Raw genomic sequence first — 21,798 nt, forward strand, 5'->3', positions numbered from 1 at the left:
TAGTAATACTGTACTTCTTTATTCATTGACATTTACAGTATCCCAAAAATATACATAATAATATATATCTATTAATCGTAACTCACCCTGAAACCAGCCTGCCAATTTTATCAGAAGCCCACAACAAGAAGGCTATTTTACGACGAGTTAGCAGCTAGCTTGAAATCCCTTCTCGGTCGAGAACCAATTGAGTGGCGCCAAACTGGTGCTGAGGGAACGCGATGTCAGTGTGGAAGCAGTTTTAAAGGAAGCTGGTGTCATAGTCGATGTCTGGTATACAATTGGCAATTATTTACGAAGATTTGTTGGCGAAAAGGCTGCTTCGTGCCATTTCATGTCAGGCACAGCCTCAGGAAACATTAACGACGTACACACACACACGCACACGCATCGGGGAGATAAGCGCATCTCTCCCTCTCTCCCTCTGCGTGTCTCTTGCTCAGTGCATCACGGCAGTGTGCGTTTAGCAGCATCATCCTACGCACCTGCACCGCTCCCGATTAGGCTCGAGTACAATACAATACACACACATACACACAAAAAAGAAAAGAAGGAGAAAAAGAACGACAGAAACCAAGAAAAGACAAGCGTTTGGCTCAACTAAGGACGCTTCTTCTTCTTTTTTTTTTTTTTTTTTTTTTAATCGCCCTCACAGTTTTGAACCTCTCCAGACGTTAGCTCGGACTTCCCTCATCGACTTTTCAGGTAGGATGTCATTCATTCTTTATTTGCACAATTAGTTATTTACATGCTATTATTTAATGTTTACCTGCATGATGCGACCGAGTGCGTCATCCCCTCTACTTCCATTGGATTAACGGTCGGATGATTGCCCCACATTGACATTAAAATGACAGAACGCGTTCCCAGACCATGTATAGTTAATGCAGGAGTTTTGCTCACAAAAATTGCGAGGGGATCTCTTCCCACACGTCCCGCGGTGTTGTGATTCAACAACAAAAGTGACGAGAATGCTTGACTACCGCTCTAAATGATTAGAAATCGTTTCCTGTCATGATAGCCGTAATCTGCAAGTTGCAACTCTGTGTGGTTGCGTTCGTGCGCGTGCGACACAGGGAGGAAGATGGAGACCAATTGTTTTCCATAACCTACATCACTCCATCTGCCACTTTTTTTGCCAACCAGTGCAGGTTGACCACACCTCCTCATCTTCTTTCATAATGATGGCACTCTTGCTCAGCCTGCATGCTGACAAGACATAAAGATCCGCACAGCACTCACGCCCACGCACAAGTGCATGAAACATATGTTTCAAATGCACCGTCAGCCCACATTGTCCAAGCTGAGTTTCCTCTCCTGCCAGGGCTCCTTCTCAAGGTCATCCCCTGTAAGCGAATGATGGTAAGGGAGACGGTGTTATGTAATAGCCATCCCACCGCCCGACTGTGGGGCCGGTCTGCTGCATGTTGTTCACGAGGGACGTTAGATCAACCTAATGTCTTCATATCCGCATACATGCTGACGACAGTACATCATTGTCTTTTTGTCTAGTGTCAAGGGTTAGGAAGACAAAAAGTTATTTAGTCCTGAGTCATTGTTGTCGGCTCTTCTGCATTTCTAACTAAAATAGAGAATTGTGAATATTATAGACCGTCATAAATGACCGAATAAGCCACCCAGGAATCATTTTTTGTAACTCTGACAAGTTAAAATAGACACCACATGAATCAACTCCAGTATGGGATGATTAGTCTTGTAGTCTTGGTCATAAACTAGTTTTTGATTTTTAATAACTGCCACGATAGAAAAGAACATGTCTTCCAAAATTCATCATCGAAATGAAAGAAGAAAAGTGTCTGGAAATTCACTAGAATTGTTCCTCATTTGCAACCTTAATCCTTATTGTGCATTCAAGACATTGCTAGAATACCTCCATAATCCGAATGCACTAACAGTGAGCAGCTCATCACTCGTTAGGAGGCATTTCAATTGTCTGCTTTTTGTTTTCCACACGACGTACAAACCAATTAGGAACGCATCCAGTTAAATGGCAAACAGCAGCCGTGATTCAGCTCTGACGCCTGCTTTGTGAATGAAGAGGAAAGTCAGTGTGCGCGTGTAAGTGTGCGTATGCGTTTGCGCGGGGCCCTGAAAAAAATGTGTGTTTGCTCGCGCAGATCGTCACATCTTGCCGAGGGTTGTTTTAATATGAACACCGACAAGAAGAGGAATCATGTGTAGAGGCATCGAAACAATGAACCGAGATGACTGACACCCCGCACAGTAAACAGTAGAACCTCTCAGGACCTTGTTTGGAATCATCTGTTGCGAAATCAAAACCATCAATATGACTTGACGGTTGTACAAGATGAATATGATCTGTGGAAAAAAAATCTGCAGTCTCTAACTGGAGAAAAAACAATCAATCAGAGACAGAAGTCGTGGCTTACGAGGTGTCAATCATTTGTTGTACGCCCGCAGCCACAACCCAGAGGCCTCACGGGAAAATAAAACTTTCAACCGATAGCGTTTCGTGCGACAGGAACCCTCCATTGCAATTTCCAAATAAGCTGCTTTTCTCGGGTCATAAAAGGTCAGCGCGAGGCTACGTTGGTGCCCCGACGTTGAGCGCGCCCGTGGCTCCCTCTTTCATCGATCAATTTAGAATGACATTATATCGCTTGCATGGAATTGATTGTTGATAGTCTTGCAACTACTGTGGCACAATCGATCGCACAGCCAACAGAGGCACTGTGGATTCAGTCGCAACGAGACACAAAAGAACACAAATCCATACAGACTATTTGTGAAATTCATGTGAAATCGTTCAGCTTTGTGCACAAAATGAAAGCAACATTACAACATTGACAATATTCAAGAAGCTATTTCTGGTCGGCAATTTTATGCAACTGCAATTGGGTCCATCACTGCCCATCTGAGGCGTGACGTTGATGATTCAGATACTGCTGCTGAAAAAACATATTTCTTCATATTAGTGTCTTCAGATCATGTCTTGCCATCATTTGTTGTATTTCTTATTTTGTCAAATTATCCGAACTAACTTGGAAACCAAGCTGTCAAGGATCGGACAGAAAATCCGAGTTAAAATTACACTTCTGACTGAACGGATTTCTGAGTGGCGTCTTCTAAAAATGAAACAAACTATCAAATAAAATGATCAAAGAAAGCGAGAAAAGCTGGATGTCTCACCGCTGACCTCACTATTAATAAACACAAACTCAGCCGGGGACTATATTCAAACACGTTTCTGCCTCCTCTGAGAACACACAAAAAGTTTTTTTTTTTTAACTTTGGTTACACGATCAGAGTTCTCCAGAAATCTGTTTTCACGACGGATGAGTCACTCGTCTATTTTGGTGATCAGAGGTGATGTCTGTGTCTGTGTGTGCGTGTGCGCGCAGGCAAAATGGGGAAACAGAACAGCAAGCTGACGCCCGAGGTGATGGAAGATCTGGTGAAGAACACAGAATTCAATGAACATGAGCTGAAGCAGTGGTACAAGGGTTTCCTGAAGGACTGCCCCACCGGCCGTCTTAACCTCGAGGAATTCCAGCAACTCTACGTCAAGGTGACTCACACAAATCAAGGTCATATTGAATGTTTGGTGTCATCCAGCTTTCCACTGTCATCATGTGATCAGCTGAAAATCACGTCATTGACCCCGATTCCCTATCACATGATCGGTTTGGGACATCCCCCGTCAAAAATGCACGACATTTATCCTTACGCTCATTTCGCCACCACCCCGCTCAGCACGAAGGACACAAGACGGGAAGAATGATCATTCTGTTAATTATAAATTGGGGATATTAGATAAGCGCTTCTTGCCTGGTCCCATTCGCCGCTGCTGTATCCGGGCAGAAAACCAACCAGTGATGAGGCAGAGATCAGATGGGCTTCCGCTCACGTTAATATGGAGCCTACTGTATCTCATTAAGCAGCGGGTGTGAATTTATTCAATGACTTATTAATTTCCTTTACTCTTGTAAACAGCGACCGTTTCACAATTAAACTGGCAACATGACAAAATAACAGCTCTACAAATTTCAGCCCTCACAAGTGGGAGGGTTCCTTCGAGAAAAAAATGAAGACTATTTGTTCACTGGCGGGGGGCTTTTCTGAGGAAACTCATTTGTATGGAGTAAGAAATGAAAAGTTACAATTTTCAAAATTGAATTCAAGCGCAGCGTCATATTGCACGGGAAAACGAGTGGTGTGTAAATGCAGAGTGAGATGACGTTTGCGTTGAATCGCATGATGTACAATTCTTCAGAGTTCAGATGTCAGCCTGCATTGTGTGGAGTGCAAGAATAAGCATTAATCTTTTATAACCGGTGCCAGGAAATGCCAGAGGGTGCTGCAGTTACATAACACCCTCCTGCACGGGCACTGAGGTCACAAGTGCGCTTCCTTTAAATGCCAATAGAGCTCACGCATCAGCTCCCAACCAGAAAAGAAAGAGGCAACTTTTGCTGCAAGGCCTTCAAGCTTTCAATTGAAAAAGTCCCAGCAAAGCATCAGACACCACCTGAAATTTCCACTTTGCCCCATTGATCTCATTAAAACTGCTCAAATGATTAAAAAAAAGAGCAACCCAAAATCGATACTAAATAGAAGGAACGATCGGCGACATCCCCACGAAAACTCCGATGCGGACTTGAGCGGTCCTGTACGTCAGAGGGAAAATCCCATGATTGACGTACCCTATTGTGTTTCTAGGCAACAGTGAATCCTCGATAGGACTTTATTTTAAATCCAGCAAGTCGATAAGTGGAAAAACGGTCTGCATTGACCTCACATAAACAGGACTCATTGTTCCTGTGAAGAGTGACGTGACTGCATGTGTGTGTGTGTGTGTGTGGGGGGGGGGGGGAGTATTTGGTTGGAGCAGTGTCGCTCGAAAACAGGAAACCAAGGGGCAAAGACAGGAAAAGTGCGCATGTATGTGTGCATTATTTATTGGTCATTGGCTCTGGCGGAGTCATGCGACACAGCAATGAGAGAGATCCGTCGCGTTATGGCGTGAGTGTACGTCTGCGCCCGTCTCCTCTCTGTGCATGCATGTGTGAGATTTGGCGGGGTCACACCTGTGTACTCCCATCTTGCCCCACTGTGCTCATTTCTTTGCTTTTTTTTCTCTCAACACCGTTCGGTCTGCGCAGAAGGGCAAATTGCTCTTTTTTTGTTTTTTTCATATGTTCCATGACATCCAGCATTTGAGTTTCATCAGTTCCATATATGACAGACAGAACTTTTAAATTATGCAGCTCAGTCAGCAAATCAACAGAGTTTCGATGTTCAATGTTTGAAGTGATATTTAAGTGGTTTGGGGTCATCATTAGGGGTTTAAACTATTAACATAATGCAGTTCAAAAACGTGCGCGCATTTGAAATCCGTGTAACCGGTTTGAACGTGAGGAGTGTGAACGGGCAGGAGGAGTGGTCTTGCAAACGGTTGAATGACTGCATGCCGCAAAATGATTTGCACCTGAAATGATGTGAAAACACGCCGGTCGATGGCACAGAATGAAAAACTTTGAAGGACTTACGCAGTGCTGTCGGTGACACCGGCGCAGCCAAAATGGATGGGCGGCTTGTGGTGGCAATTCATTCACTGAGGCGCTCCCATGTCAGTGTGTGAAATTTCACATCCCAGACACATCAGCTCCGTTGGAAGTCATTTGGAATAGGAGCTGCTGATGCTTCCCTGGTCGGTGCATTAAATCACTTTGGCTCTTGCACCATTGCATTTTACTGCTGTGGGTGCTTTTGTTTGCAGTTGTTTGGCCAGCTTGAATTTAAATGTCAGTGTCTCCGACTCTTGTCTCATCACTGTAATACTGACGTAAAATCATGCATGGGAAACAGAAGTAATTGGACAAAAATTCCCAATTTTGATTGAACGTTTTGCTTTTCAATGAGGCTCCAAAGGTGCCGAAAATGTATTTTTTCATCTGGGTGTCAAAAGCACGCGTGTCACGAGCGGTGGACGAGGAGGACCCCAAAAAGCAGGCAGAAGGGAGGAGCAGGGTAGGCTTGACAAATTGTACTAACAAAACCCTGAGAAAACTAAATCCAGAACCAAGACCTGAAAACAGCAAGAATCCAAAGTAACAAAGAAAAAAACCCATGGCAGAAGCAAAACACTAACAGGAAGAGGAACAGAATCAGCAACAATGACCCGAACCGGAGCTGTTGGAGTGGAGGTCCTTTTAACAGAGAACCTATTGATGACATGATGACCAACAGGTGTGCCGCTGTAGGAGGAGCCCGACAGAGCCACCTGTTGGTCCCAAACACATCAACCGTGACAATGCGTCCAAACTTTCCACACCCATCAACACAGTGGAATCCATCCACACGTCAGAAGTTATTCTTGGGTCAGCAGGCCCGTGTGTCTGTGCGTGCGTGCCGTGATTGTGTGTGTGTGTGTGTGTGTGTGTGTGTGAGTAATCGACAAAAGCGATGACGCAAAGGTAGCTGGCAAGACAACCAGATGTTGACATCATCTGGCCCATCGCCTGTGTCAGTGAGGAAACATGGAAAAATTACCAGAGCATGAAAGCCATCACGGTGACAAACTGGTTGCAGAATACTGTATTTGGAAAATCACACATTTATTCATACATTGACTGCCATTTATTCGCTCATTGAGACACAGATGATAATTCACACTCATCCGGAGATGCATTTTTTTGTGGACACAGATGATAATTCACACTCATCCGGTGATGCATTTTTTTTTGTCTCGCTTTTTCCTGGAGCTGGAGAGCTTATTACCACCTACTGTGGTACGATGGTGAAAGGCAACATCGTGGACTGGCCGGCAGTCGATCGCGGGGGATATCTAGCGACAAGCATACACATTCAAATTCACTCAGACATCACCGAGTGGGAAATGAGCAAACTCCGCCTGCGCAGAATTCAAGACAAGTGAATCACTACGAGAGTGACTCATTCACACTCATGGACTTTTAGCGTCCAAGATTTGGGACTTTGATTCCCCCAAATCAGCACGCGTTGTAACTGTGAGATTTGAATGTGAGAAGTAAGTTCCCAAGTTATATTGAAAGATCTCTTCCCAATGGCAGTAACGTAAAATCCAAAATATAATTTGCAAATTCATGCTTCTGTGGTGGATTGTTGAGGTTAAAGGCTCGTTTAAAACCCATGAAGAAAAAGCGCTGCACGCATTTTGTTTCCATGACATCCCCAACCGAGAACCTCAGGTTGCCCGAATGTACTTTTCATTGATATTTTCCTCCATATTTTCTCTCCTCACTCACTCGTATGCCACATCATGGTGGAGGCGTTTGTGTGGCTCGCGACCTTTGTCACCTCTACGGCCCGAGCTGGTGTGCAGCTCCTTTTTGGATGTCGAACAGAAGACTCAAGTTCTCCAATTAACCTCACATACGGTAGCTTAGGTCAACCTCAAACTATACTATGGACACTATTATGGATTTATGCATGTCGTACCGACAACCACGGAGGAAGTCGAAAGGCATGGCGGCGCTGTGTAAATAATGCAGCCACATTATGGACATCCAGCAAAAGCAGGATACGAAGTTGCGTGTCACTGTTGCATCACATCACACGCTTACGCATGAATTCTCAGTCGGCCCTCTCTCGCTTCCTCTCCTCTCTGGCATTGCCTTTTGTGCCGGAATATGCGTGAGAAGGTTGCAGGCTGATGATGGGCGTTGAAAAAGGCGGTCTCGCTTCCCTCGCGGTCGCTTATGCTGCCGAGCAGACTGCGTCACAACAAACGGAGAGTAAACCCCGGGTTCACCTGCCAAACCTGGCAGCCGAGCCGTGAGTCACACTCTGCTTGTTGGCCGCCCGTTTATAGAACACAGTCAGCACATTCAGGAGGCAGGAAACGGCGACGGTGTGAATACTGCGCACCTTTGTCTGGTTGTTATCTTGATAAACGCATCCCTCCAGCCAAAAAATGGAAATGTGATCATACAGACAAATGTGAAATGTTGAGCGTGTCTGCAGAATCCGAGCGCACTGGGGTGGAAGTGTGCGTTTGCACGAGTGTCGGTTTGTGTGGACGTTGGTGTACGGATCCCGGAGCCTTGGAAGCAGTGGCAACAATAGCAGTGTGCCGACTGAGTTTTAGCCTCAGCCTTGCATGTCACCGAGGGTTTACGTAAGAGGGAACGCAGGCTCCGTCCCTCTCACGCAGACTCACTCGAACACACACAATCACAAATTGTAAATACCCCCGCCGTGGATGATGCATATTCTGTATTCCCGTGCTCTGTCCCTCCCGCGCTTCTGTGCGAAAAGAAAGCGATCTCAACCGTGAGCACGGTCGGCCTGCGGTGCTGCTGGCTACTCCAAACGGGCTTCACTGCACCTGACAATCTTAGTAATGGGAGGCATGAGACAAAGGTTTTTTTTTAACGCAGCCCTCTGGCCACACACAAGACTGACAAGGAGCAGAGGAAACAACCGAGAGTTGGACTGTGGTTTATTTTGCAGAGCACTAAAGACTAAGTACATACTTCTGACGTTTAACTTTTGTGCTTACCTTTTGGCTTTGTAACAGGATAGCAGGTAGTAGTTCCGATAGTGTCGTCCGGCAGCTGGACAGCAGCCGTTACTTGAAAGGGACTCTGGATATTCACCCCGTTCTCTAGTCATCTCACGGAGGGCGTTTCATCAGTACATTTGCCCAACTATTTGTGAAGAGGATGGGGATAACCTTGCTGCCGCGCCTGAAATTCAATTTTGTTTCTGAAGCACCAACTCCAAATCAATCATCTTCCATGTAAAGCGGGTTCAAGACCAAGGTCGTCACGTGCTCCTTTCCACTTTTAATAACGGATTTCAAAAGCTTCCTTAATTTAATTTAATGACCACATTCAAGCAAGCGGGGAAGATCAAAGACAATGCATTCATCTCTGCAAGACGAGCACAGTGAAGGGAGGAAATTTTCACCCATTCAAATTGGAGATAGCTTTCATTTGTGAGGGATTTTTTTTTTTAATCTATTTATTTATTTGACAATCTGGCTCCATTCGATCCTTTTTAGTTCCCAGATAACCGCTGTCGAATATAATCCAGTTACATGCAATCTGCAACTCCCCAAACTGCAACAGAATGCGCATAGAATAACTAAATCACCCCCTTTGAAATCCTGACCCTTGCGAGCTCATCACTGGAAGCTTTTAAGCTGCAAGATGTCTGTCCAGCTTAGCCGTTATCTGAGGAGCGGCAAGCAAACACAAATGTGGATCGGGGCGGGGGCTGCTGAGGGGGTTATTTTCAACCCAAACTTGCTAAATCCTTTTCTCACTTCCTGATGAGCTTCTTTGTGCGGTTTACCAGAGTGTGCGCTCCATCGTGGATTGAATCATGCATCCGTTCTTCGACGTTGCATCCGGTCTGTGAGAAATGGCTTTCACTGAAGCTCGACTCGTCAAGTGTCGCCTCCTTTGCCTCCCTCTGCCAATCAGAGTGTTTGGATGAGCACCAGTGCCAGCTTGCAGCCTGATTATAGAGGCTTTAATGTTCTGCTTAACAACAGCGCGCGTATGTGTTCTCCAGAGCGGCCCGCGCCAGGCTCGTACTATCCACTGATGTTAGCTCTCATCAAGGCGGCTGTGTCCGCATAAACTCTGGCATTTGACTTGTAAGCCCGACATTTATTTATCCACACCAACAATAATTTATCCGTCTCGTTTATAATTGCAAGTCTTTGCCTCATCCAGACGGTCCCTTCTTTAACCACATTAGCTTTCTGCATGGCCTCTTCGATCGTAACAGTAATACACACCTCCACCTCTTTTTGCCTTCTAGTTTTTCCCTTACGGTGATGCGTCCAAGTTTGCCCAGCACGCCTTCCGGACCTTCGACAAGAACGGCGATGGCACCATCGACTTCAGAGAGTTCATCTGCGCGTTGTCCATTACATCGCGGGGCAGTTTTGAGCAGAAGCTGAACTGGGCCTTCAACATGTATGACCTGGACGGAGATGGCAAGATAACACGGGTGGAGATGCTGGAAATCATCGAGGTAGGAAGTCTCCTTCGCACTTTTGCAGCACGTTAAGTGCAGAAACCATCACAGTTGTGAGCCCGTCACACATGTCCCATTTCAAAATGCCCTCCCGACTCCAATTCTTTGCCTGTGTCATCGGTGAATTGTGCATGAAACAAACTTGGAATGAGAATAATCATAATAATAATAAAAAAAGACAATATATGGTCACAGCTCTGATCGCTAGCTGCAAATGCAGACCGCTAACAATTTCCAGTGATGTAGATCATGCGCCACTGTAGGTTAAAGGTATTCTTTTTTTTTGTGTGAAAATGAACCTGATCGGATGCTTAGGGTGCAGTGTGCACTAACACAAAAATCTATATCAATAACACGCACACAAATACACAAATCTTTTTTTTTTTTCTCATTGACCTCTACACCCCACACAATCGAATGGTTGGGCACCGTACAGCAAGGTTACAAGCGGAGCATAATAAACTAGATTGTGCAGTGGCACGAGAAGACACGCTCAATTACCGAGTGTGGTTGCCTCCACAAAAATACTGAAATCAACTCGTCTTGCTCAGTTTTGTTCTTTGCCATGGAGACATTGTGTGCAGCGACGGAGTCACGGACAATGAGACACGAATGCTTAAACAAGGGAGCCCGTCGGTATGAGTCATCATATTCGCCCGTTGGGTATCTTGGATCTTGCTGGCCAATTCACACATTTCCTTCCAGCCTGGGGCTTTTTTGTCTGTGAGCTCCAAAAACAAGCAAGGGCAAAATAAGGGAAGGTGTGAACCGTTCACACTGAGTTTTCATTGGCCTGTACCGCCTCCTAGAGGGTGGAGGCGTAACAGCTGTTGTTCATCAAGAAATGGTATTAACAGGGACAACCTTCACCAAGGTTGGGCAACTTAAGCAATGGAGGGGCAGACACAGTTTTCATCAGGGGTATTTTGAATGTCAAAAGATGGCACTTTTTCGACTGGAACACATTCTTCACGACTCATTCTCGTAGCTTCACATCAAACAATTCTCCACAAATGGGGAATATCTTACCTCTCCCAATCTGATGACATCATCAGTCATGCTCCCAGGCTGGGCGCCCTCCGTTTCGCTGCGGTGCCTTTTTTTTTTTGGCCCGCCTTACAAGATCTCAATCAACCAAAGTCTGAACGCCGTGTGAATTACTTATACCTGAAAGACAAAGTAAGTACAAACAAAGTATTCGCACTTCAACATTTCCTACAACTGTGCAGAAACGCAAGTAGGCCTATTTGTAGACGAGCAATTTAAAAAGAACAGTTTCCATCATGTCTCCATTAACTGAATTATTTGTCACAGAGCGCAGCGCTGAAAACGAAAATAGAATGAACGTGGAGTCGGCCTCCTCTTATATCTCCCTCCTTGCAGGCAATCTACAAGATGGTGGGCACAGTGATCATGATGAAAATGAACGAGGACGGGCTGACGCCCGAGCAGCGGGTGGATAAGATCTTTTCCAAGATGGATAAGAACAACGACGACCAGATCTCGCTGGAGGAGTTCAAAGAGGCGGCCAAGAGCGACCCGTCCATCGTATTACTCCTGCAGTGCGACCTCCAGAAATAAGGTGAAGGGCGAGCGGAGCAACCCCGACACGACGCCACCGCCACGGACTGCACAGAAAGAATTTCATGTTCCATTCAGTTTGCAGCTATTTCCACTGAACAACAACAGAAAAAAAAATTGCTTGGACTATCTTTCAATGGATCTTGCTTCTTGTGTTTGAAACACTCGTGTGCATGAGAATGTCATTTGCTTCAACAAAAAATAAACACACAATGCAATGACACACACACACACAGACACGCACACACACAGACACACACACATGCAACACACATTATGCCACTGTATATTAATACCACGCACAAGTAATAAAGATATATAAATATATATTTAAATTATTTCAAGATCAGATGCCAAAATGTGAAGTGTGCAATGTTTTATTCTCTCCAGTTTAATTGTATTGGAGCGTCAATGATGTGCTGCACTGGATTTGCCGCTATACTCTCTTTGTTGTTCAACTGATGCTAGCTGTGCGTGTTTACTGAAGTCAACCAAACCAAATTCCTTCTGGTAATGCATCTGCCTCTATCCTTCAAATATTAGCTCTAGATAATAAAAACAGAGAGGCGGTTTCTTCGGCGTTTCCTTCTCAAACATGCTTGTACTGTCCGTGAAAAGAAATATACGACTACAAAACAAACAAAAAAAGTAACTGTAGTTCATTTGCATGCCTTTAGGTTCTGCCTTAAAATTCTCGTCATTTTGCGTCCAGGGATCCGAGACAAGAAAGCCTTATCAAAGTTGATACCGGTGAGGAAAGCATTTTTTACCCCAAAGTGTGGGCAACCGCATTATTGTGGGATGTCCTTTTGTGTTTGACCCCCCCCCCCCCCCCCCCCCCCCCCCCCGTGCATGCGTCCTTGTAGGGTAGCTGGAGTAGATGTCGCTAAGAACCTGACCTTGAGCATCAAAACAAACCTTCATTAGAAAATTGCATGCCATTGATTTGAGGAGACTTGAAGGGAGAAATGAATGACACGGCAGGTGTCAAACGGGCAAGTGCGAGTTCACCCCAAAACTTCCTCAATCAAGGATCAATCAGTTAATTGATTCCATTTTCAATATTAACATTACGAGATGGCCGAAACCAACATTCAATCCCGCATCACTGTGTTCTTCCCTATTTAATAATCTATTAATTGCTTATTTTGCCCATCAGTCGTTCCAAGCATAAGTTTCAACTTCATGAGCATCAAGAGCTTGCTTGTTGCATATCACTACAAATAACTGAGTAGAAGAGAATTAGGTCTGCATTTCCACTCCTACTTTTTCCCCCCCGAGTCAGAGTGCTAACAAGTGAGTTTCATTGAAACAGTCAGAAAAGGTCAGCCCTTCAAGTAGAGCCGCGTTAAACAATTTACCCGTCAAAAGTAAACCTTTTTGTACTTTTTTAATACCCCTATGCCGCTTTCATTTTCTGAATGCAAAGTAGCCCGTGTCGCAAAGGTCAGTGAAAGTGCGGGGTCTCGTAAGAGTCCCCATCATGACCTCTCAGTGAATAAGTCCACCCTGCCCACTTCACCGCCCGCTTTAACTTCACACAGCCTAGTGTTTCATCAGCAAAACGTGTCCCGCGCAGCAGTATTTCTCAGCAGCAGTCTTCTTTTCACAAACTTTTTTGTTGTTGGGGTGGGAGAATGTTTCTAACTCCATGTCTGTTCATCAAGATGCCAAATGTAAGCAAACGGGCAAGTGTGTGTACAAGGATTCTTTTGTAGCATGTATTGTGTTCCTGACGACATGGCTGCACTACACCCTGTGTTGTGATTTAATCTAATAAAAGGAACTCGATGGGCTCTTTCGCCTCTCTTGCTTCAACACGACGACAGACAACGGGCAGACTCATTGACATGCTGTGAAGAATTCTCATCAGAGATTGTTTTGTGTGCCTCCAAATGTATGGATGCTGATTTTAAAAATGTTTCACTTTTGTTCTAGAACATCGTTTAAAATATATATTTTCATTCTTTTGATACCTTTTCAAAAGCTTGAACAAAATGTGTCATAATTTACAACTATGACATTTCAGAAAATAATTCCACCCGCCGCTCTCATCTAGTATCAATTGGGAAAACGGATGAATGGTCGCTAGACTTGGCATAAAATGATACACCGATGTGGGTGGTTCATAAAAAAGCCGGGCTTTCCAGTTCATTGAAACTAGAATGCACACATGGGGAAGTAAACAATAGCATTAAGAGTGGAAAAAAATCCAAAACATTTATTTTACAAACAGCGCAACATTATTTTTAGGAAATCCAATTTAAAGTCAAATATTGCTGAAAAAGAAGAGAGGAAACATTCAGGTTGTAATGCGGCAAAAAAGAAAATCTAAATACAGGTAAAACAGAGTCACATGTAGCAAAATACCATGCCCGCACATTATTTCCATTCCAACAACTCCAACCTTGACACTTGCATGTTTAATTGTAAGACAACGAATCCCTCAAATTAACAGAAAATATGTTTTTGAAATAGATGCCCATTTGCAAGAATGTAGAAGTACTTACCCACCCCCCCAAAAAAACAAAACATTGCTTGTGAAGACAACAGAACAAAAAAAGAGGAAGAGATGTTTTCATAATTCTACTTTGGGGGATCTGTGTTGATGCCATATTTCTCTTTTAAGAGCTTCAACTGTTCCTCTTTCTTTTTTGTGTCCATTTTCTGGAATGCCTGTAAAAGCACACAAGACAGAAAAAAAACAGTGACGTCAGAATTAAAAATTCAAAAAGCAAAATTATGCCGCTTTACAAAATGAAAAATGCAAAAGCCGTGCTCATACCCTGTTTGCGTTGTAATAGAGAACCACGAGGTAGCGGTTGCAGACGTTGAAGCCTGACAGGTGATCGCAAGCATTCTTGGCATCAAAAATGTCTTCATAAACAACATAGGCTGTTCCTCTTGTTTCTGGTGTGTTACCTCTGGAAAGAATATTATATATCATTTTTTTCTCCTCAGTACAATTGTAAAATACAGTAAAAATGATGCATTGTCAAGGCTTAGTGGATGCCGGATCTCGCAGTACCTTGAAACAAAGTGTGTTTACTGAAATTTGAACCTCAGGAAATCAGGCCAATGTTAACCACTTACGTTCTGATTTGACGTATCGGCCCATATTTTCCAAAGATATCATACATTTCCTCCGCTGTGATCTTATAGGGAAGGTTCCTGATGTAAAGGATTCTGTTGACCTCTGGAGGAAGTCGTATCTGCACAGATTGCCAAGACATTCACAAAATAACAACATTAGGAAGAAGATCCAATCCGCTTTCTCCTGCGCTGGTCCTCATTGGTGTCCCAGCTGACTTTGGGTGTGATGTACCCTAGACTGGTCGCCAGTCATGGGCAAATATTAACAAGCTAACTAACCACTGGGTCACAGTAGTGCCATTAAGTTAACGTACATGATCCAAAAATATCCCAGTATAACGCGGTGTTAAACCACTGATAGCTATCGGCTCAGTACGTATTGTTAGATAATACCAATACGAAGAAGCCAGTCCAAACCTCGCATTATTTACAAGATAATTCTGTGAACAGGAAACAAGAATATTTTGAATGATGTGATGTGTATTGTAAAATAAAACTACCGCTTCATAGGCGCCGCTACGGCGTCGATGGAATACGTAGTTTGCAAACAACACTGCGGGTTAAATTTATCGCCATAATCAACTGAACGAAAACAGCATTAAGTAAGGAAACACTTACGTTCGCGCGTTTCGCTGCTTGCATAGCCATGATTAATAAGTATTGCTGTATTACTGGCAGAAACTCAAAATCGAAATGCACAGGCTAACAACACTAGCGTGTGTACTGCGTCAAGATGGCCCCGTCGCTCGTTGATCACGCACTTCCGGTATTTGATTTTGGTTTGCCTGCCCTCTACCGGATAAAACTCGTTTCTCCATCGTCACTGACGAATTATTATTTCGCTTATTCAAACAACCTTGCGCGTTGCTCACAGTTTTCTTTCTTTTTTTTTTTTTTTTTAATAACAGAGATGATTTGTAGACATACAGTACTAGTACTTCAGACACTTCTGCTGTACTTTGAATTATTGCTAAATTACCTGTGATTTAATTTGTTTATGGCAATTTATAGAGATAAGATCTGTGACGATTTGACTGAATGAATGAATGAATGAATGAATGAACAACCAAACCAAAAACAAACAAAAAAAAACCCAAACAAATTAAGGAAGGGAAAAAGTAATTTCCGGTACTGGAAAAAAAAGTAGGCGGGTCTTTTATAGCTACAAGCTACTAGGGTAAACTACGGTAGTCATCGACGTTTGCTAGTTTTAGGTAGGCTAAAGTTGATTTGGACTTACTTTACCTCAACAGTGCAGTGCAGTACAAAAAAACTGTGTTAAAATAAGATTTAACGGGTTATATTCCGCGACATTTGGCAGGCTGCTCATTAATCAGCGAATTACCACTTCGCTGGGATTGGTCCGAAGATCATTGGGTGAAACAACCGACGCCATTGTCTGCACAAAAATCCATCACGTCGCTAAAAGACCAACAAAAGGTGAGATATTCTGCATACAACAAATATCATTTTCGAAACTTTGAATAAATTACTGCCCCCCCCCATTTTTGAAATGTCTAAGTGCGCTTCCAGACTTAATTTGTCACGTTTGTGCTTGTTTTATGACAGAGGGGATGCTAAAGTATTTTTGCTAGCACCAGGCCATGACAGACTGAGCGACGCCGCCCAAAACGGCTGAAGCGAACCGTTGTGGGGGGAGGGGGAGGGGGATCATCTACTGGCACGCTGCAACTGCGAAACACTATTTATTGTGATATAGCCTCATAAAACTTAAAAAAGCAAAACATGATTTGATTGTCAGTTGCATTGTCTTTGTATTCCGTGGGGGAAAACAGATTTGGAATAAAAAAATCAGCTTTTTGTCATGTCATGCTGCCTCACTGAAAAGTCGTATGCAATATCTTACAGTAAGTTCATTTCTATTTTCCAGATCATCCATTGCTCACAGCCATTGAAAGTGACAAACGGAGAGATTGAGTGAGTGAAACTGCTGCAATGTCATCCATCCCCGGACTTCCTACACAATGCTCTAACGTAACAGTCCTGATTACCAAAGTTGACTCGAATACCCTTTGTGCGCTCATAGAATTCTGGGGCAACTTTGGGCTGGCTCAGGCCAGAGATTATCAATCCCTGGTCAAAAATATTCAGTCCCCTGTAAATTTATTTCAGGAGTTTGAAGGAAATTCTGGGGACTTGTGTTTAGTTCAAATCGATGGTACATGGTATAGATCCCGCATAGTCACGAGAAATGGATCCAACCGCCAAGTCTTGCTCATTGACAAAGGGATCACATGTAGCACTACCACAAAGTTATTGGCTTGGGGTAAGAGAGAGCACTTCCACCTACCACCTCAAGTGGAGCTTTGTGTGCTTGCCAATGTATGGCCGCTCTCTCTACAAAATGGATGGTCCCCATTTGCACTTGAATTCCTGCAGACTTTTCGAGGAAAGATGGTAAAAGCACATGTGCAAGATGTACTGGTAAATCAAAGAAAGCTTCTTCTGGACATCCCATGCATAATCAGGGAAATGTTTGAAATGGGGTTAGCAAAGAAAGTGGAACCGAGCATGTTCCTGGATTTTGTTCTCTCACCAGAGTCCAAAACGGAAGCCGAACACTTTCATCAAACCTCCATGGGCGAAGTCGAGCAACTACAGCAGAAGGATCTGTACATGGTTCCAAAGCTGTCCGCCGGAGCCGTGGAGACTGTTGTAGTCACAGAAGTGAACAATCCGCAGCGTATTTTCTGCCAGCTGAAGGTTTTTTCTCAAGAGTTGAAGGAGCTCTCAGAAAAAATCACACAGCGGTGCAGGGGCAGAATGGTCAGTTGTAGTGTCGAGCCTGAAATGATCGGATTTCCTTGTGCCGCAAGAGGAAACGATGGCAATTGGTACCGCTCCGTTCTGCAACAGGTATTCCCAGTCAGCCAACTGGTGGAAGTCTTGCATGTTGACTATGGCGTCAAACGATTGGTTCAAATAGAAAATGTACGACCACTGGCTCCAGAGTTCTTCAAAATGCCTGTCGTGACCTATGTATGTTCACTCCATGGAATTTTTGACAAGGGGGTTGGATGCACAAGCACACAGATCCTCTATCTCAAGTCCCTACTCTTGCACAACACTCTCATCGCCAAATTCCATTACCACAGTATCTCCGAGGGTGTTTACTATGTGACGCTTTATGGCGATGAGAATACAGACCTCAACCAAGTGTATTTTTCCAAAGAGAACGCTCTGTTGGAGAATGAAGAGACACTTTGTGACTACACAATCGAAAACACAGCAAAAGGCATCCATCATCCACCCCGGTTTTCAATTAATGAAGGAATAATGTCACCTACCATGGTGGCCGAAGCAAAGGTGGAGAGAAATAACGCGTTTCCGGCGGATAACATCTCACATGTGGCTTGCGTGTCTCACGTGTCCAGTCAACATTTGATGGAAACGCCTGCCGTAGGTGCCAGCTGTGCAGACAAAGCAGCTGATGGTGATTTCAACAGAGCTATTGTGTCAGAAGTTGGAGGAACAAAAATTAAGGTGTTCTTGGCGGATTACAGAGGCACCGAGGAGGTGGATGAGAGTCACATCAGAACTCTTCCTGGTGGGTTAAAAAAAACGCCACAGCTTGCAGTGAAATGTTCGTTGGCAGACCTTGGGCCAAAGTATCTCAGCTGGAGTCGCTCTGTCGTTAAGTTTTTCATTAAAATGATCACTAACAAACTGCTGAAAGTACACATGATGGAAAACCGCAGTGATACCTCTGCCGTAACACTGGTAGATCCCGAGTCACAAGGAGAAAGCCACATTGGCAAGATGTTGTGTTCTTCCGGCCACGGCGACTGCAGTGAGATGGAAAAGAAATCCCAAATCTCCATTGAAAATTCAGAAGCTGGAGCTTTGGGTGTTCACGGAAAGAGCAAGGTTTATTTTCAGACCCAAAATAATGTTGATCTCTCAAGCAAAGAGTTACAAATTGGAACGTTCCAGGAAAATATGTTTCCCGTTGGCAGTATCCTCGATGTCATTGTGAGTTACATTGAGAGCCCAAATAATTTTTGGTGTAAGCTCGCTGCAACCTCAGGGAAGCTGATACAGCTGATGCACGCCATGCAGGCACACTATGCCGGCAGCGTTTACGAGCCTCTTACAGAAGCAGCTTGTGTCGTTCGACACCCTGGCAATGGATTTTGGTACAGAGGACTTGTAATTCGCAAACACGAATCAACTCGTGTGGCCGTTCTTTTTATTGACTACGGTCACACAAAGACGGTCTCTCTCCACGACCTGAGGAAGATCAGCCGTGAATTTCTTGAGCTGCACGGTCAAGCGTTTCGGTGCAGCCTGTACAACCCTCTCGAGGTCATGTCCGTTGTAAACGAGTGGAACGAAAAGGGAGAAGAAAAATTTCTCCACTTTGTGAACACTGCTGCCTCCAACCTTATTATCTTAAAGTGCACCATATACGCGGTCATGTACAATGAAGAGAAACTAGTTCTCAACATTGTCGATCTGGAAACTCCCAATGAGAGCATCTGCACCAGTATGGCCAAACTTACCCCTGGCAGGGCAGTGCCCGAACCATCTTACCGCCTGGACACGTACTACTACTCAACACACAGCATCAAAATTGGAACTGAAGAGCAAGTCACAGTCACATGTGTAAACAGTGTCGGTCAGTTCTACTGCCAACTTGAAAGGAATGCTGATGTGCTTAAGGACCTCAATAAGAAGGTCAACCATCTCTGCAATCAGCTTGGCAATGTGAAGCCACCAACATTATTTCAAAAACTGTGCTTTGCAAAGTACACTGATGGGCTGTGGTACAGGGCACAAATCAAGGTCACACGCCCATCGATTCTGGTCTACTTTGTTGATTATGGCGATACGGCCGAAGTGGCCCATTCAGACGTGCTTCCAGTGCCCAAAGAGGCCAATGACATCATGTCTGTCCCTATGCAAGCAGTGCTGTGCCGTCTATCTGATGTCCCGATCGATGTTCCCGCTGAGGTGAATAACTGGTTTCAAACGTCTGCGACAGAATGCAAGTTCCGAGCAATAGCTTTAGCCAAGGAACCCAGTGGGAGTCTCCTGGTTGAACTATATGACAAAAACACTCAAATCAATTCAAAGCTGAAGAAAAATTTTCAGCTACAGGTGCCGACTGAATGTCAAGGTGTATCCCAGCGTCGGAAAGCTCTTGAGGATGCCAACGGGGAAAAAGAAGCAACATTTGTGTCTGCTCAGGTCCGACAAAAAAACACCGCCTTTGACACAAAACCAGCACAGCAAGCGACACAACCTCCAAGACGGAATTTGCGGAATGAGCGGAAAGGTAAAACCTCCTCGCAAGAACTGTATCAACCGCCACATCAACGGCATCATCCCAACAAGCAAAGTAGTCAGACCGAAAGAAAAGAAAATCTCACAGTCACAAACAACTCAATATTGGATCCTGAATCACCCGTTCAAGAATTTGGCATTGTGCTCCCCAAAGCCAATTATCCAAAAGTCGCTAAACTTAAAGACTTGCCCAAAAATGTGATCACAGTGGATATGGAAGCGGACGTTTATGTTTCACATTACAACAGCCCGTCGAGTTTCTATGTGCAGCTTGTCAGAGAAGAGGATGAAATATTCTCCCTTGTTGACAAGCTTAATGAGCCACTGTCCACTCCCAAGCGCACCATCACTCAGGTAGATCCAGGCGACCTCGTTGAAGCAGAGTTTCCCGATGATTCCTTATGGTACCGGGCAGGTGTCACGGAAGTGCTCTCTGGCTCTTTGGCTCTTGTAGAGTTTGTTGATTTTGGTAACACAGCGCAGTTACCATTTTCCAAACTTGCCAAACTCAATCAGGCTTTTGCGCAGTTGCCAAGGTACAGCACCCACTGCATGCTCAGTGAAGCCGGATCTCTGGCGGCGCTCGATGCGGAAGTGGCGTCCACTCTGAAAAGAGAGATTGGCTCAAATGCAGAGAAAATGCTGAAGTGTCGATTTGTGCGGCGGTCGGGAGTAATGTGGCAAGTCACTCTTGAGGATAATGGCGTGCAGGTCACATGTAAAGCACCGGCAGCATGTCCTGAAACCCCACCTGCCATGGAACATAAAATGGGAGAATGTGAGTGGGGCTCGGAAACATCACTGAATTTCTATTCGCTCTGCTACCACCATTTAGAATTTGCCGAGGGACAACAGCTGGATGTTTACATCTCAGCTTTTCGTGATGCACATACATTTTGGTGTCAGCCTGCGAACTCGGCGGCACTTGATCGGATAACTGAAAGTCTCTTGGAAATCGGAAATTCAGCTTATAAAACAAGTGTCGGCGTGAGCGCGCTGTCACCCGGCACACCGTGCATTGCATTTTTCACCGAGGATGAGGTTTGGTGTCGCGCCGAAGTACTGAGTAAGGATGGAGATGAGCTGTCAGTTCTGTTTGTGGACTACGGAAACGCAGCTAAAGTTACCGGCGCAGATCTGATGGAAATTCCCCCTGAGCTGTTGCAAACTCATTTGCAGGCATTTTTGTGTCAGCTTGACGGTTTTGATGAGTCTCACGGCTCTTGGCGTGATGGGGCTTTCAACGAATTCGCTTCAATTGCAGAAAACAAATTGTTGCAGATGACTGTCACCAAGCCTTCGAGAGAAGACGAAAAGAGCGTGAACCTCGTGCAGTTGGAGTGTGAAGGTCAGAGGTTGAATGAGACTATGAAACGCTGGTGGATGACTTCCATGCTGGAAAACAAACCCCATGTCGCGCAGAACGTGCTGGATAAAAAACTACGCCCAAGTGATGCGTCTGTGAAGAAAACAGAAAACGAAGCCCTTGAGGGTGAAAACACAAGGCTTGCTCTTCCTGTTGCTCACAATGGGACAGATCATCATGATGCTGACCTGCACTGTGCAGTAACAAGCACTCCAAAGGACATTCGCGGCCCTCTGGATTGTCTTCACACTTCAATCCTTTCCACCGAGTGCCCGCCAGAAGAGAAGTGTTTGTCTGAAAGCCGGAGCCTTAGTGAAACAAGTCAAGGGGGAAAGAGGATTCCTCACCTTGAAACCGTTTCACAGATTGATAGTGGAATAGAACAAAATGTGGCGCCCCTGCAAAATATGGCAAAGAGCGCTATGGGGAGTGGCCAA

General features: G+C 44.6%; 2 protein-coding genes across 2 annotated transcripts; one reads left to right on the forward strand and one right to left on the reverse strand.

Moving 5' to 3' along the window:
• The first annotated feature begins 210 nt into the window (after window positions 1-210).
• vsnl1a (visinin-like 1a) lies at window positions 211-13,392 on the forward strand. Its single transcript, XM_019858012.1, has 4 exons — window positions 211-705; window positions 3,384-3,550; window positions 9,796-10,011; window positions 11,398-13,392. The coding sequence occupies exons 2-4, from the start codon at window positions 3,389-3,391 to the stop codon at window positions 11,593-11,595; spliced, it is 576 nt and encodes a 191-aa protein (XP_019713571.1). The 5' UTR covers window positions 211-705; window positions 3,384-3,388; the 3' UTR covers window positions 11,596-13,392.
• A 397-nt stretch (window positions 13,393-13,789) lies between these two features.
• Window positions 13,790-15,450, reverse strand: sf3b6 (splicing factor 3b, subunit 6). The gene is made up of 4 exons (XM_019858013.1): window positions 15,307-15,450; window positions 14,689-14,807; window positions 14,381-14,519; window positions 13,790-14,271 (listed from the first exon to the last, which is right to left on the reverse strand). Exons 1-4 carry the CDS (start codon window positions 15,334-15,336, stop codon window positions 14,182-14,184), a joined length of 378 nt encoding a protein of 125 aa, XP_019713572.1. The 5' UTR covers window positions 15,337-15,450; the 3' UTR covers window positions 13,790-14,181.
• Between the last annotated feature and the right edge of the window lie 6,348 nt (window positions 15,451-21,798).

The sequence above is a fragment of the Hippocampus comes genome, unplaced genomic scaffold, assembly GCF_001891065.2.
Source record: "Hippocampus comes isolate QL1 unplaced genomic scaffold, H_comes_QL1_v1.1 scaffold339, whole genome shotgun sequence".
Lineage (NCBI taxonomy): Eukaryota > Metazoa > Chordata > Actinopteri > Syngnathiformes > Syngnathidae > Hippocampus > Hippocampus comes.

Excerpts from the sequence above, each read along its gene's own strand:
- vsnl1a (XM_019858012.1), top strand. The coding sequence starts at position 3,389 with ATGGGGAAACAGAACAGCAAGCTGACGCCCGAGGTGATGGAAGATCTG. Across the intron at positions 3,551-9,795 it reads TCCAGCAACTCTACGTCAAG|TTTTTCCCTTACGGTGATGC; the intron begins GTGACTCACACA and ends TTTGCCTTCTAG. Across the intron at positions 10,012-11,397 it reads AGATGCTGGAAATCATCGAG|GCAATCTACAAGATGGTGGG; the intron begins GTAGGAAGTCTC and ends CCCTCCTTGCAG.
- sf3b6 (XM_019858013.1), bottom strand. The coding sequence starts at position 15,336 with ATGGCTATGCAAGCAGCGAAACGCGCGAAC. Across the intron at positions 14,808-15,306 it reads AAGCAGCGAAACGCGCGAAC|ATACGACTTCCTCCAGAGGT; the intron begins GTAAGTGTTTCC and ends CAATCTGTGCAG. Across the intron at positions 14,272-14,380 it reads TCTATTACAACGCAAACAGG|GCATTCCAGAAAATGGACAC; the intron begins GTATGAGCACGG and ends GTGCTTTTACAG.